Below are 13470 nucleotides of genomic sequence, written 5' to 3' on the forward strand. Positions count from 1 at the left end.
GCAGTGCCTAAGCATGTCGTCCTCCGTTACCTGGAGCGTTGCAAAAGACAAGACGTGAAGATTCGACTCGCGGTAGTATCGGTGAAGGGATGACAGCTGGGGCCTTAGAAAGAAAGGCACGTAGAGTATGAAGCTCATCGACATTGATCGGTGGAGACGATTATTATTGACGTATCAAGAAAATATTAAACTTGTGATCTCATATGCATACAAAAAGTGATGATCACAAGCCTTTCTTTCAAAAATGGTTTGTCTCAGCTCGTATGCACAGCTTCCGCCTTCTCAGCGAGCGCCCTGGACACCCTGCAACCTGCAAAACACGCACCACAAACTAGCCCTCCAGACCCAGCATTCCCCCAATCAATAAGGCGGTCTTCCCAGCCCACCTCCAATCCTCCTCCTCTCACCCACCGACACCGCGTCAATACTCCCCAACAGTGCATTCACATCCACGCCCTTCTTCCTTCCAATGCTTGCGTGCTTCGACTGCTTGACCTCGTTTGGCATGGGCTCCGTGTATTGGTGCTGTTGTTGTGGCTGCATCGGAGGATTTCCTACGCTGAGCGGCCTAGTAGGCAAGGCCGTGACGTTCGCCGGCAATGGCGGCACTGGCGGCACTTCATCCTCCACAAATTCCTCGCCTGAGAGGCGTGGATGGACGATCTCGCCCCTCAGGGCTGCAGCATTCGCGTTTGGATCTTCGCCAGAGCTGGAGGTAGATGGACGCCTGAGGGAGCGTGGGGTAGATGGTTTGCCTGGGGACATCTCCCCTGACTGCGGTCGAGAACGAGGGTGGGTTACCCAGCTGGTGCGGGAGTGGGTGCTTGAGGCTGCGTGGTTGGAATTAGGTGCTGGTGGATTGCTAGGAGTGGTTTCTGCGATTGTGTTTGGAGCCCGCGGAAGGGGACGAGAGATGTCGCCTTCAGAGGCGGACTCGAAGCCTTCCGCGCTGACGACGGAGTCTGAGCTGGACGAAATACTTCTTTGGTCGTTGTTTTCCAAAGGGATGAAGTCGTGGCGAGCGGTGCTGTGGCGGAGAGGGCTTGCGCCCCGAACATTGAGGGTACCGCCGGCTAGGACACGCTTGAGATCGTCCACGCGAAGAGTGGTGCTCTGATCTGAGCTGCTGATAGGGGTTGGAGAGCCAGTGTCGTGTGCACTGGAGCGGCGGTGCTGGTTGTGGAAGGCGAAGTTTAAGGTGTGTGGCTGCGAGGTGATGTCGTTTTCATTGGGAGGAGAACGAGTGTGGATGGGGCTGCGATCTCCATTCGGTGAGATGCCTCTAGAAGTTTGGCCATTGACACCAAGGTATCTGGATAGATTCGTCCCATTCCTCGAATTGAGAGACATGGTGCGTGTTGATTCTTTCTCAACATTGGCAATGCAAAGCTCCTTAGACCAATATGAGAGCATGACATCTAGTATTCCGGGAGGAAGTTCATGAGTACTCCCATTCAAAGGGGTTGTCGTGGGACCTTGGGAGGAAATCGGCGGCAAACTAAAGACTCGCCCAGGCGAAGCCGGAGGGCTCGTAGGGGGCGAAGCTACTGTGCTTGCGTATGAATCAGCGATCCGGTCGACCATGGCAGGACGTAAATCGAAAGGCTTCAGCGACTCTGTTTGCAAAACAGGTAATGGAGTCTTTTCCGAGAGCGGACGTGATGCAGCTGACATGATTTGCTCCAACGGTAAAGGTGGTACCTGAATCGTATTTAGCCACAACCCATGTTGTTTCCGCCGCGAAATCTCGCTTTGAACCGCAAAGCCCACATTTGACGTGTCGAAGTCAAATTTGTCGCATAGGGTCCAAAAGTATCCATGCACAAGGCTACCAACATTGAGCTTCGCAATGGGCGTCGATATCAGTTCGTCAACGTTGATGTCTTCTTGAAGTCGCATGATCATCGGTAGTCCTGTCTTGACTGCATTGACACCCAGCTTCTCAACAAGTCTGACAAGGAGGAGATGGATCAGCAGCAGGTCAGAGTCGGATTCTGGCGCCTCGATTGCGTTGTCGTATATAGCTAAATGTAGCAACTGCAGGAAGGTTGACTTGGCTGGCTTGCCGGTCTTTTCGTTTCTAGATGCATTGGATACGACTCTCCTGGTCATTGGATCCCGTCTGCTGCTGTTTACATCTGTTTTGGAGGCAGTGCTTAAAAGCTTGCGTTTGTCCTCTAAAACACGAAGATCATTGGAGCTCATCTCCAGCCGGAGCCACGTCAGAAGTGCATCAACGTAGGCTCTTCTGACTCTTCTGTCTTCATCTCGAATGAGCCACTGAGTACCCTCCCATACCTGCACGCCAACTCGATTGCGTCCAATCGGGGCACCGCCACTGACAGTGCCCTTCATGTTAGCTACCGTGAGCACTTCCTTGATTGCTTTAAGCGCTGTAACCCGTGCGGTGCCAAAGGAAAAGAATTCATCAGTGTCTGGATTCTCTTGCAAATGCACGGAGGCTTGGATAGCTCTTGCAGCTGCCTGAGGATCTTCGATGGCGGCGGCTGCTGTCGCGATACCTGACATGGGAGAAGGCTTCAGCCGAAGCAGGATAGCTGTGATCATATCCGAGATCTGGTCTGAGTAGTAGACATGGGTTGCCAGATCGCCAATGCATCTGTGCAATCTGGAAAGCAGCTCTTGCCGATTTGACGACGGTGATGACTCCTCGGTTTTCATGCCATTTGTCTCTCCTTGGCCGGGTGATGCTGGCCCGTCGATTAGATCCTCTGTGCCCTTGAAGAGATCAATGGCGTCCGTCTGCTGATGATGTGGTAGAATATTCGATCCTTTACCGCCTAGCTGGAGGAGTAAAAGAATGTGCTGCACCAAGCCCAGCAGTACGTCCATTACACTCAGCCCGATCATGTTAATGTTCGATCTGAGTAGCCATCCCACTAACGACACGAGCAGCAATTGTTGTTCCATGTTTTCCTCCGCAACGGGACTCCTTACCAGCGTCTCCATCACTGTCACGAATATAACAAAGCGATCCTGCACAGGCGCCCATCTGGTGCACATCTCCATCAACGTAGTTGCCCAGCTCCTATTGTGGATCGGTCTTGTGCTCTTGCTTGTCCCTAGCCGTCGCTGCGATACCGTGCAAATGAATTTCAGCAGCGCCTCAGTAGCTAGTCGTATCTGTGCTCGATTGTTGGCCATGAATATTTGCTTCAAGCTTCGTAAAGCCTGCAATCCTACTTCTTCTTCAGCCAGCCTATCTGCATCGTCCGCGGTGCCAGTCATAGCGTCCGAATTAGGTCTCGAGTTTCCATCATTAGTCTGGACTGTGGCAATGCTCATCCGTCTCCTATGGGCTTGTTTTTCGTCTTTGGTCTCAACCGCCTCGACCTTCCGCTGCAACTCGCGCAACTGCTCCTCGTCTCCCGATTGCAGGTTCTGCAGAATGACTGGCATTATGATGTTCATCTGTCTCCCTCCATCCGCGCCTACAGCCTCGGATGAGGTGATACTCTTCACTGCCCGCAGCCCTGCGCTCCTCCATCTTATGGCTATCGGTGCCGTAAGCCCACCTTTTGGCTGCACTGGCGTCTTGAGCGCTGCGTAGCTCGCGTATGTCCTTACAATGTCCTCGTATTGTCCAATATGCTGTTGATCTGCTGCAAGTGTAGCGACATCTTGATGCTCACAGAAAGCTTCGAAGGTCGGGACTGACTCCTCCACCATAGACAGGTCTTTCGAACGTAGAACGGTACCGAAAATTCGTAGAATGTAGGGCGCGTAGAGGGGAAGGTCTCGAGGAAGCTTCTCAATGAGCGCTTGCAGTATCTGGAGTGTGACCTGTACATTGCTGCTCCCATCACAGTCAGCCTCATCACCAATTGACCGACGTCCGTAGACTTTCTGAGACAGCATACCCTATTTTTCCTTTGGAAACATCGCTGGTAGTCTTTTTCTCCAAGAAAGCCCCCACCTTCTGTAGCTTGCTTCTCCTCGTGCTTGCATAATAGAGCATGTAGCTGAGCTCGCTCGAATTCGGCTTTACATCCAGCACGTTTTTCTGAAAAGCAGGGTAGCATTTGAGGATCAAAACTTGGTGCTTTGGGCGACACTTCTGCCGCACGGCATGGGCGGCGAACATCTCAAGGATTTCCAATTCGGCAAGGGCAGATGAGTCGGTGGATTACCAATTAAGAGTAAACAACGTAAGTATGTATTCGCTTTTGCGCTGAAGAGAACATGGACAGTCAAAAAGATTAGAAGTACACAAAATGAAGGGCAAGGGCATAATGTCACAAAAGAAGAGGTCGGCGTTGCTCGCTCTTCATCATCATATTTCTCTGCAGTCAGCATTGCATGGCGCGAGATGAATGTTGGGACAGACGTTGGCCTTGGCACGCCTGACGGCATCTCGGACATTTACCATTCCGATGGATCCAGTCTGCCTGCATACGTGCATGCCTATGTGAATATTGTAGAGATTAGAGATCAGGCATAGAGATAGGCATAGAGATAGGCCGAGCGAGATGAAGACAACTATAGGGATTGCGCTTGCCCATCCATACATCACAACATAGTCAGATTCAAGCGGTTGCCTCTAAAAGCTTGAATTGTTCTAGCAGACAGAGATCTATCTAACAAACAAGCCATTCGAGCAAAATCCCCCTTCATCTCATCATTTTTATTATCGAACATAGGAAAATGTGATCTCGTCTGATCGTCGCCGAGATTCGTAAGACCGTTGCCGCATGCAGGTGGTAATGGAAGACGCCCAGGGAAGAAGTGCAGAAGGGTATGACAGTAGTGTAGTGAAGACAGCGCTAGAATGAACCACGATGCCAATATGTCTGATGTATGATGACCAGTCATGTTGTACCATCGCCCACCACAAACACCTCTCGCTGAAGACTGGATGTCACACGATCCTCTATTTCTTTCCGGTGGCCTTTTGGGCAGCCTTGGTGACCTTACCGCCGGATTTCTCGGCCTTGACCACGGACTTGATAACACCGACAGCAACGGTCTAGAACAGAATGTTAGTGAGTGACCGCCGGGTGGAAGGATGTAAGAGGAGTAGATCATACCTGTCTCATGTCACGGACGGCGAAACGTCCCAAGGGTGGGTAATCGGTGAAAGCCTCAACACACATTGGCTTGGAGGGAACCATCTTAACGATGGCGGCATCACCAGACTTGACGAACTTGGGGGCGTTTTCGATGGATTTACCGGTACGACGATCGATCTTCTCCAGAAGCTCAGCGAACTTGCAGGCAATGTGGGCGGTGTGGCAGTCGAGCACTGGTGCGTAACCGGCACCAACCTGGCCAGGGTGGTTCAGAACAATGACCTGTGCGTTGAAGGATTCGGCACCCTTGGGAGGGTCGTTCTTGGAGTCACCAGCAACGTTACCACGACGGATCTCTTTGACGGAGACGTTCTTGACGTTGAAACCGACGTTGTCTCCGGGAAGACCTTCGACAAGCTGCTCGTGGTGCATCTCGACGGATTTGACTTCAGTGGTGACGTTGGCAGGAGCGAAAGTCACGACCTAGGAACGGAAAGGTCAGAACAGAGCAGTTCAAGCAGACTTTGGTTTAGCTTACCATGCCGGACTTGATGACACCAGTCTCAACACGTCCGACGGGAACCGTGCCAATACCACCAATCTTGTACACATCCTGGAGGGGAAGACGAAGGGGCTTGTCCGTAGGACGGGATGGGGGGTCGATGGCATCGATGGCCTCCAAAAGAGTCTTGCCAGTGGTCTTGGTCTTGGTTTCTTTCTCCCAACCCTTGTACCATGGGCAGTTGGGGGACTCGTCGATCATGTTGTCGCCGTTAAAGCCGGAGATAGGAACGAAAGGGACGGTCTTGGGGTTGTAGCCGACCTTCTTGATGAAGTTGGAGGTTTCCTTGATGATCTCGTTGTAACGGTCGCCGGACCACTTAGCAGTGTCCATCTTGTTGATGGCAACAATGAGTTGCCTGACACCAAGGGTGAAGGCAAGGAGGGCGTGCTCGCGAGTCTGTCCGTCCTTGGAGATACCCGCTTCAAATTCACCAGTACCAGCGGCGATAATGAGAATAGCACAGTCAGCCTGGGAGGTACCAGTGATCATGTTCTTGATGAAGTCACGGTGACCAGGGGCATCTGTAGAAGACCGTCAGCACTTATCCCGGCTCGAGAAATGCATTCCGGTGAGATGTACCAATGACGGTGACGTAGTACTTGGGAGTCTCGAATTTCCATAGCGCAATGTCGATGGTGATACCACGCTCACGCTCGGCCTTTAGCTTGTCGAGAACCCATGCGTACTTGAAGGAGCCTTTGCCTAACTCGGCCGCTTCCTATAATGGATGTCAGCATTTATTGTCGTTGGTCGCGTTGAGTTGCGATAAGAAAATTTTGCGCGGGGCAATTTCTGTCTGCCCCGCCAAATCCGACAGTGACTCAAATATAGCAACAAGGCTTCAAGACCCAACGGTGTAGACGTACCTTCTCAAATTTCTCGATAGTACGCTTGTCAATACCTCCACATTTGTAGATCAAGTGACCTGTGATGTATGAGCGTGATAGAGGTAAGAGGATAGCTCGAGGCCCGTACCGGTGGTAGTCGATTTCCCACTGCTATGGTCAGCGCAATACGATGGTTGAAGCAATGCAGATTGTATCATACCTGTCTACGTGGCCGATAACGACCACGTTGATGTGCATCTTTTCTTTACCCATGATTGCTGTGTTGTCGGTGAAGGGATTTGGTGTATATGATGACCAAGTGTTGCGGAAACTTTGGAATGAGGGATCTATGTCTTTCAGTCAGCTCGTCATGAAGGAGAAGGTGAGATGAGTGATGCATACTGCTCAGGTATTCTTGCTTGAAGAATGGTATGAAGCTGACAGAGGAGAAAAGAAAAAGAAGAAGTGTAAGAAGGACGGATGAGTGAGGAGTTTTATGTGCGCTGCCCACGGCTAAATGCTTGATCTAGTCCGAATGTGGAATCGAGGGGATCTTTCCCATAATACTTCGCCACTCTATGACCCGTAGGGCTACGAGCTTTGCAAAAGCTCAATTATCTTCTACTCATATCCTTGAACCTGCTCTAATCTTGGACACTTGTTTCGATACCACTTTATCGGTGCAAAAGGTACTTAAAACAGGGTCTCAACCAAGGTACTTTACTTTGTTCATGGCCGTGGTAGTATACTGAGGCAAGTGCACGAAAGCAAAAGCCTGTGGCCCTTCCAATGGCTGGCTTTCTCGGGTGCGTATCCTCATTCCTTCACACAGCTTCAGTCTCTGTCCGTTTCGCCTTTTTCCCAGGTTGGGATCAGGCCTCTGTTCCCGATTATGTTGAGCTTCAATCCATAGCTCTGCTGTCGTTATGGCTACTCCTGTCTCACTGGAGGCGCTCCTAGAATACCTATCAGCTGGCGATTGACTCTATCCAGATTCCTTTTGACTCACCAATAACCCATCCAATCCCAGACGCAAGCCCCCCAGTCACCATGCTACTAACCATGTCCCTTTTCCTCACTCTTCCCGATCCTCCTGCCCCACCGACACTGCCTTCATCACTGCTCCCAGCACTGATACCGCTCAATGGCCTGTCATGCGAACCTTTTGCAGGATATGACGCCGTCTTCTGTGATCTGCTCAAAGGAAAAGCGCTTTTGCTGAGTGTAGCAGCAGCCCCCCTCGCCATGTCAAACAAACCCATGGGCGCCTCTTCAACCAGCGCACTTCGAATTGGATCGCGAACCTTCTGCGCAATAGGACTGGCATCTGCAGCGAAACCTCCAGGCACCTTGCGGTCCCCCTTCTCATCCCACTTCTGCTCCTGTTCTGTCTCTTTGGCAATCTGCGTAGTCACTTGCTGCTCGCATTTTTGCCATACTGTCAAGACTTCAGACAAAGCTGATGGTGGTGCTAAAAGTAATGCTTGCGATAGAAGCTCCATGCGTTGTTCGAGACGTCGTAACGTAGAGTTGCCTGCATTGCTCGTTGGATAACGGCCTGCTGTATACGCTGCTCGCCACGATATATCATCTTGCACGGTCGCAGAGTCCCGCAGCGAATCCAATGTATTCGGTCTGGGCTGGTCAGCCGCCAGGCGGTTGACGACGTAGGAATAGGCTGTATCAAAGTCATCCTCCTCCAGTGCAGCTTCGATGGCCATGCGAGTAATTCTCCGCCTTGCGATGAGAGCCTGCTGCTGTGGATTTCTCGGGGCATCAGAAGCCGCCGATGAGTCCTGCACACTGTCTGTAAGACCTGCCGTCACAAGGTTCTGGCCAATTTCCTGCAGGTTATCGAGATGCGCATAGCTCCGTGGATTTTGACCAAGGATTTTGCCTATCAAAGACATTGGATCTTTATGAGCTCGTATGTTCACTGGCTGAAACGGAACGCCGTGTTGAAGAGTGAGAGAGTAGAACGACATGTCATGCGTTGCAGAAAGAAGTGCGGTGGTCTGTGTGAATGGTGTCGATCTGGGAAAGTAATTGCGAAATGTCGAGATTATCTCAGATGCTTTACGAACACCTCCTCTATTTCTGTTGCCGTTGCTAGCAGCGTCGTAAGCAGATAATGCTGCATTCAAGACTGTGCGTTCCACAGTGTCCTTGGAGATGGGTAGGTTTGTCTGCTTGCAATATATGTCCTCAGCAAGGCTGTAGCAACCCCCTTCTAACATCGCCCGCAACAACTCAACCTCCAAGTCAATCTTCGCGATTTTACTGAAGACGCCACGAGGTTCTCCTTGTTTATTCAATTGATGCTCCCAATTTCGCAGCCACAGCATCTGCCTTCGAATGGAGGCCCACAGCTTCTCGTCCATCTTTTCAGCCTTCAGTGTGTAGAGAGTCTTCTTTAGCTCTGCAACCTGGTCTGCTTCGGTTCCGAAGAGGGCTAGTTCTGCCACACTTCTGCTGGTTTTGAGATTTCCAAGGTTCAACAGCTTGTAGCATGAGGCAAGTACAAGATTGAACAAAGATACAGCGGGAACTGTAGGAGAGGTCAAAGGATTTTGGGACCGCAGAAGCGCATTGTGAAAGAGGTGCGCTGGGGAAAGACTGTCCAGATATTCCCAGGATATCCCACTGGCAATGGGCGCATCGGACCTTTTAAGATCTGGAGGCTCATCCAGTTTTACTAATCTTGCTATCTGCAGTAGCACTCGGTGGGAACCAATGATAGTCTCAAGAGAGCTGTCGTTTGTGGCGTAAAGGGCAGCCAAACCAGCTTGTGAATATCTCCGAGTTTGTACTCGTAGCTCGTCCTCATCGGCTGGCTGGATTCCTGCGCCCCAGTCTCCGTAGTCAACATCACAAGGCCCATCCCACTGCGTCATGGCATCAACGGCTCGTGGAAAGTCCCGAAGCCCCAGATTCAAGAGCCATTCGTTAACATGAGACCAATCACTGCTCCGCATCTCCTCTTCCGCAGGAAGTTCGTCTTCTGTAGCACGAACTACAGTGATCAAGCTTTGTCTTCTCCTGCCGTGGCTGAGCTTCCGACGCTTCCTTGTAGTCTCCCCGTACATCCATGGACCCACCAGCCCTCTTAGGTCTCTGCCAACCTCTCTTGTATCTCTTTGATCATTCCGCTGGGCGGCCTTTGAAAGTAGTGACTGAACGGCAATGCTGCCATCGAGTCTTTCGAAGTCTTCCAGAGAATGGGAGGTTCCTGACTGGGGATAGTACTCATAGTCTAGACGTAGCAGTGGTAGGAGATTCGACATCATCCATGTGCGTAGGACCTCTGAGTGATTGAAGAACGGCTCCAAGAGCTGACAGACAAGATCCAGGGAGCCAGTCTCTACGTCTATCTTGTGGGCTTGGTGTAAAAGGAAGAGTGTGAGAGGGTCTGTCTCTTGATCGTAGTGGGCTTTAGGATCCAGCAATGGAGTCAGGCGTAATCTTCGCACCCGGATGCGAGCCTCGTCTTCTGTTATATCCCGCACCGGATGCTCAGGGAAGCTTGGAGTAATGTAGCCTTCAGGATTTGACTGGGCATCGGAAAGGTTGCGGAGATAGTCGACATAAAGCCCTGGCTCTGTACCTTCGGGTAGAAACGTAAGGAGGATTCGTAGTGTGAGCTCAAGCTTCAGGGCATCTGGCCATCCTAACAGTTGGCGTAAACCTGGAATATCTGCGTTGGAAGCATGGCGGACTGCTGCCAAAATTGTTTGTGGATTGGCCATGATCAGTCAGTCAAACAGCGTAGAAGAACCGGATTTCGTCCCCGTTCCCAACGCAATTCCAGGAGGACTTCGACCATCACAATAAGTAAAAGCAGGAACACTGCCTTGTTCGCCCATTTCAATCCAAACCTCGGAACGGCTTCCTTCCGCGATTAGTCAGCGAATCGGCTTCGACCGCGCCATGCGCGTCACTTTTGATGGCTCAAACAGTGCTCTGAATCTGACCTTGCTCGAGATGAGGAGAATTCGCGAGGAATGGAATTGAACATTGCCTTACCAAAATGATAGCAAATCGGATCCGTGTCCCGAGCAAGATATTTAACGGAATGGTTCTTCAAACCTCCCAAGCATCTCTTGAGCACCCTGCCCTCCGACATGGCCCCTACGCGGGCTCATGAGAGTCTCCGACCACCCCTCATACATCAATTCAAGTTCGACGACTTCAACATCTACCGACTCATGGCCGAAAATGCTATGCATGATGGGGACTACAGAGCGCAGTTGGAACGGTCAGCTTATGGTCACGATAAGCCCATAGAGCTCTCTAAGCTAAACGGGGAGATTGAGAATGGCATGGCAGCGCTCGGCCAAAAGCATATCAATGATGAGGAAGAAGCTTGGATACAGTTCTGCCGCCAGGTATTCAAAGCTGGCGAACGCCGCGGTACCGCAGTGTCCCGCCAGACAAGTGCCATGAACGGACAACCCAGTATGGCAGGGCTCCCCGAGACAAATGGGAGAGACTGGGGAAATATGCTTTGGGCAAGGGATCGCGAGTGGATGTTTACTGTAGGTCAACAAGCGTGCTGGTGGCTCACTTCCTAAGAGAAGCTCACGTGTCTACAACCAGGGCACCGCTTCGTCCAGTGCACGCCGAGCTCTGACAATGCTTGCTGCAAATCAACGTACTGAGGCAGACTCACGCCCATTCCAGCTCATGAAGTTACCCACTGAGCTTCGTGAGCAAGTATACCGAGAGCTCCTCATTGGCGAAGGACGGAGAATCGTGGTGTCTGCAGACAGTGTGTCATCGATGTGGTCACGGTCATGTAAGATGGAGGGGCCATATGTCTATGGGAAGGAAATCACAACCGCCCTGCTACGTACGAATCGACGTATCCACGACGAAGCTCTTCCAGTACTCTATCAATCACACGCCTTCGATTTTGGTATCGACGTACATTACGTTGCACCATTCTTCGATCAAATCTCCACCGCCGCTCGTCGAAATGTTGGTTGCATACACATGGAGCTCATTCGTTATGGGATCGGTCGCCCACTGCGCTCCGTGCCGGAACGAGACGTTAATGACAATTGCCTGGATTGGAGTGATGCCTGCGCGTACATCGCTGGCCACCTACGGGTTAAGGAATTCAGCTTCAATATCAATTTCACGATCCCTCAGGACTTTCAGCGCTTTCGTTGGGTCAAAGATCTTATTCAAGTACGCGGTGTAAGCGCAGTCTTCCATCACAATAGCGCGAATAAGCATGGTTTGAAGTCAGAGAACGCTTGGATCCAGCTAGCAAATCAGATGTCTCGAGAGGATTGGGGAGCAGACGAGTATCGTTGGGAGACTTTGCTTGAGTATCTAAATTCAGAGATGCTGCATAAGGTAAGCATTAGTTCGCTGGGGTGCGGGCCAAAGGCGGAAAGCTACGGTAAGGTACAGGACTGCTAGTGTAGTACCTTAACCTTACTTTAAAATCACAGCTGTCAAATGAGATGACTGCATCGGTTGAGCCTCAATGGCGGGGTCCCGGTCTTGGCGTTTCTTTCAGTCTTTTGCATTACCAATCACACCATTTCTCAATTATTCAACACTCCTACATATATATCTCTTTCTTTGCTTCTTCTTCTTCTTCTTCACCCCGAATATACTCTCATATGCTATCTCGTGTCTCCCAATTGACCAAACAACTCACCACCATGTCTTCAACCGAGAAAACGCCCAATATCAATCTCTACACAACCCAAACTCCCAATGGCATAAAGATCTCCATCACTCTCGAAGAACTCGGGTTCGCCCATCCTGTCTCCGAGTTCCAGACCTTTTTCTCTTTGATCACACTCCATCTGCTTACCCAAAGTCCCCACTAACACCCTTTTCCACTTTCCCAGCATTCCCTATAAACCCCACAAAATCGACATATCCCAAAACACCCAAAAGGAGCCCTTTTTCCTCGCCATCAACCCCAACGGCCGCATCCCCGCCCTCACCGACACCTTTTCCGACGGCCAAACGATCCGCCTCTTCGAATCCGGCTCAATCATGCAGTACCTCGTCGAACAATACGACAGCGTCCATCACAAGATTAGCTACCCAGCCGGCTCGCGTGAAAGCTACGAAGTCAACAATTGGCTCTTCTTCCTGAACGCGGGCGTAGGCCCCATGCAAGGACAAGCGAACCACTTCTTCCGCTACGCCCCCGAGAAGATCGAATACGGCATCTCGCGGTACCAGAACGAAACCCGCCGCCTGTACAGAGTCCTCGACCAACATCTCTCGACCTCTTCATCCGGCTACCTCGTCGGCGAGAAGTGCACAATAGCAGACATCGCGCACTGGGGCTGGGTCGCAGCCGCCGGATGGGCGGGCATCGAAATTGATGAGTTCCCGCATTTGAAGGCGTGGGAGGATCGGATGTTGGCGAGGCCGGGGGTGGAGAGGGGGAGGCATGTGCCGAGTCCGCATCGCATGAAGGAGATGAGTAAGGAAGAGATGGAGAAGCATGCGCAGGAGAGTGCGCAATGTACGTAGAATTTGCAATCGTCCCCTATTCCATGTCAAGGCGTTGGGCGCAAGCCATGTTTCGGGAGCTTAGCGCTCGTGTTACTCTTCAAGCTCGGTTTCTTGCCTTCTTGGAGAGCCGTGCTGACTCTGAAATATGAATAGGGATCCAGAGGGAGCAAGCGAAGGATGCGAAGAAAGAGTGACGATGGAACGGGATTGGTACTTGGTGGAAAACAAATCCCACATAGTTGGGGCTGTAGATATGCAAGCAAGCTGTCCAAAAAGATCTGTCAAAATGTGCGTCGTTAGACCCTCTCATTCATACATCGCTTTTGGGCATCGTCCCGAACTTATATACAACTCATGACCCAAAGTGCTTCAGAGAGATTCTTCAAAACCTCAGGAATCTCTTCGTTGCTCGCTGTTGCGATCGAAGTTTTGAGGATCTAACAATTTCAGCCGTCACTTTTCCCTGCCACCTTTCCTGCATTCGTTGGAACCACCACGATTCCCCATGGATTCATATCCCAACCGTCAGCCTCCATTGCGAATCCTACCAAACTATTCC

At 51.2% G+C, this 13470-nt stretch overlaps 5 protein-coding genes across 5 annotated transcripts; 2 read left to right on the plus strand and 3 right to left on the minus strand.

Moving 5' to 3' along the window:
* Positions 1-360: 360 nt before the first annotated feature.
* Positions 361-4105, minus strand: HO173_004569 (uncharacterized protein; the record flags this gene model as incomplete). Its single annotated transcript, XM_037306491.1, has 2 exons — positions 361-3814; positions 3882-4105. The coding sequence occupies 2 exons, from the start codon at positions 4103-4105 to the stop codon at positions 361-363; spliced, it is 3678 nt and encodes a 1225-aa protein (XP_037166429.1).
* Positions 4106-4891: 786 nt separating this feature from the next.
* HO173_004570 (uncharacterized protein) lies at positions 4892-6695 on the minus strand (the record flags this gene model as incomplete). Its single annotated transcript, XM_037306492.1, has 7 exons — positions 4892-4987; positions 5049-5513; positions 5569-6116; positions 6175-6313; positions 6462-6520; positions 6571-6590; positions 6643-6695. The coding sequence occupies 7 exons, from the start codon at positions 6693-6695 to the stop codon at positions 4892-4894; spliced, it is 1380 nt and encodes a 459-aa protein (XP_037166430.1).
* Positions 6696-7352: 657 nt separating this feature from the next.
* HO173_004571 (uncharacterized protein) lies at positions 7353-10168 on the minus strand (the record flags this gene model as incomplete). Its single annotated transcript, XM_037306493.1, has 2 exons — positions 7353-7378; positions 7432-10168. 2 exons carry the CDS (start codon positions 10166-10168, stop codon positions 7353-7355), a joined length of 2763 nt encoding a protein of 920 aa, XP_037166431.1.
* Positions 10169-10543: 375 nt separating this feature from the next.
* On the plus strand, positions 10544-11849 carry HO173_004572 (uncharacterized protein; the record flags this gene model as incomplete). The annotated part of the gene is made up of 2 exons (XM_037306494.1): positions 10544-10957; positions 11019-11849. The coding sequence occupies 2 exons, from the start codon at positions 10544-10546 to the stop codon at positions 11847-11849; spliced, it is 1245 nt and encodes a 414-aa protein (XP_037166432.1).
* A 248-nt stretch (positions 11850-12097) lies between these two features.
* Positions 12098-13105, plus strand: HO173_004573 (uncharacterized protein; the record flags this gene model as incomplete). The annotated part of the gene is made up of 3 exons (XM_037306495.1): positions 12098-12189; positions 12290-12921; positions 13065-13105. The coding sequence occupies 3 exons, from the start codon at positions 12098-12100 to the stop codon at positions 13103-13105; spliced, it is 765 nt and encodes a 254-aa protein (XP_037166433.1).
* Between the last annotated feature and the right edge of the window lie 365 nt (positions 13106-13470).

This window comes from Letharia columbiana, assembly GCF_014066305.1.
Source record: "Letharia columbiana isolate WasteWater2 chromosome Unknown Sc0000012_s0, whole genome shotgun sequence".
NCBI classification, from domain to species: domain Eukaryota; kingdom Fungi; phylum Ascomycota; class Lecanoromycetes; order Lecanorales; family Parmeliaceae; genus Letharia; species Letharia columbiana.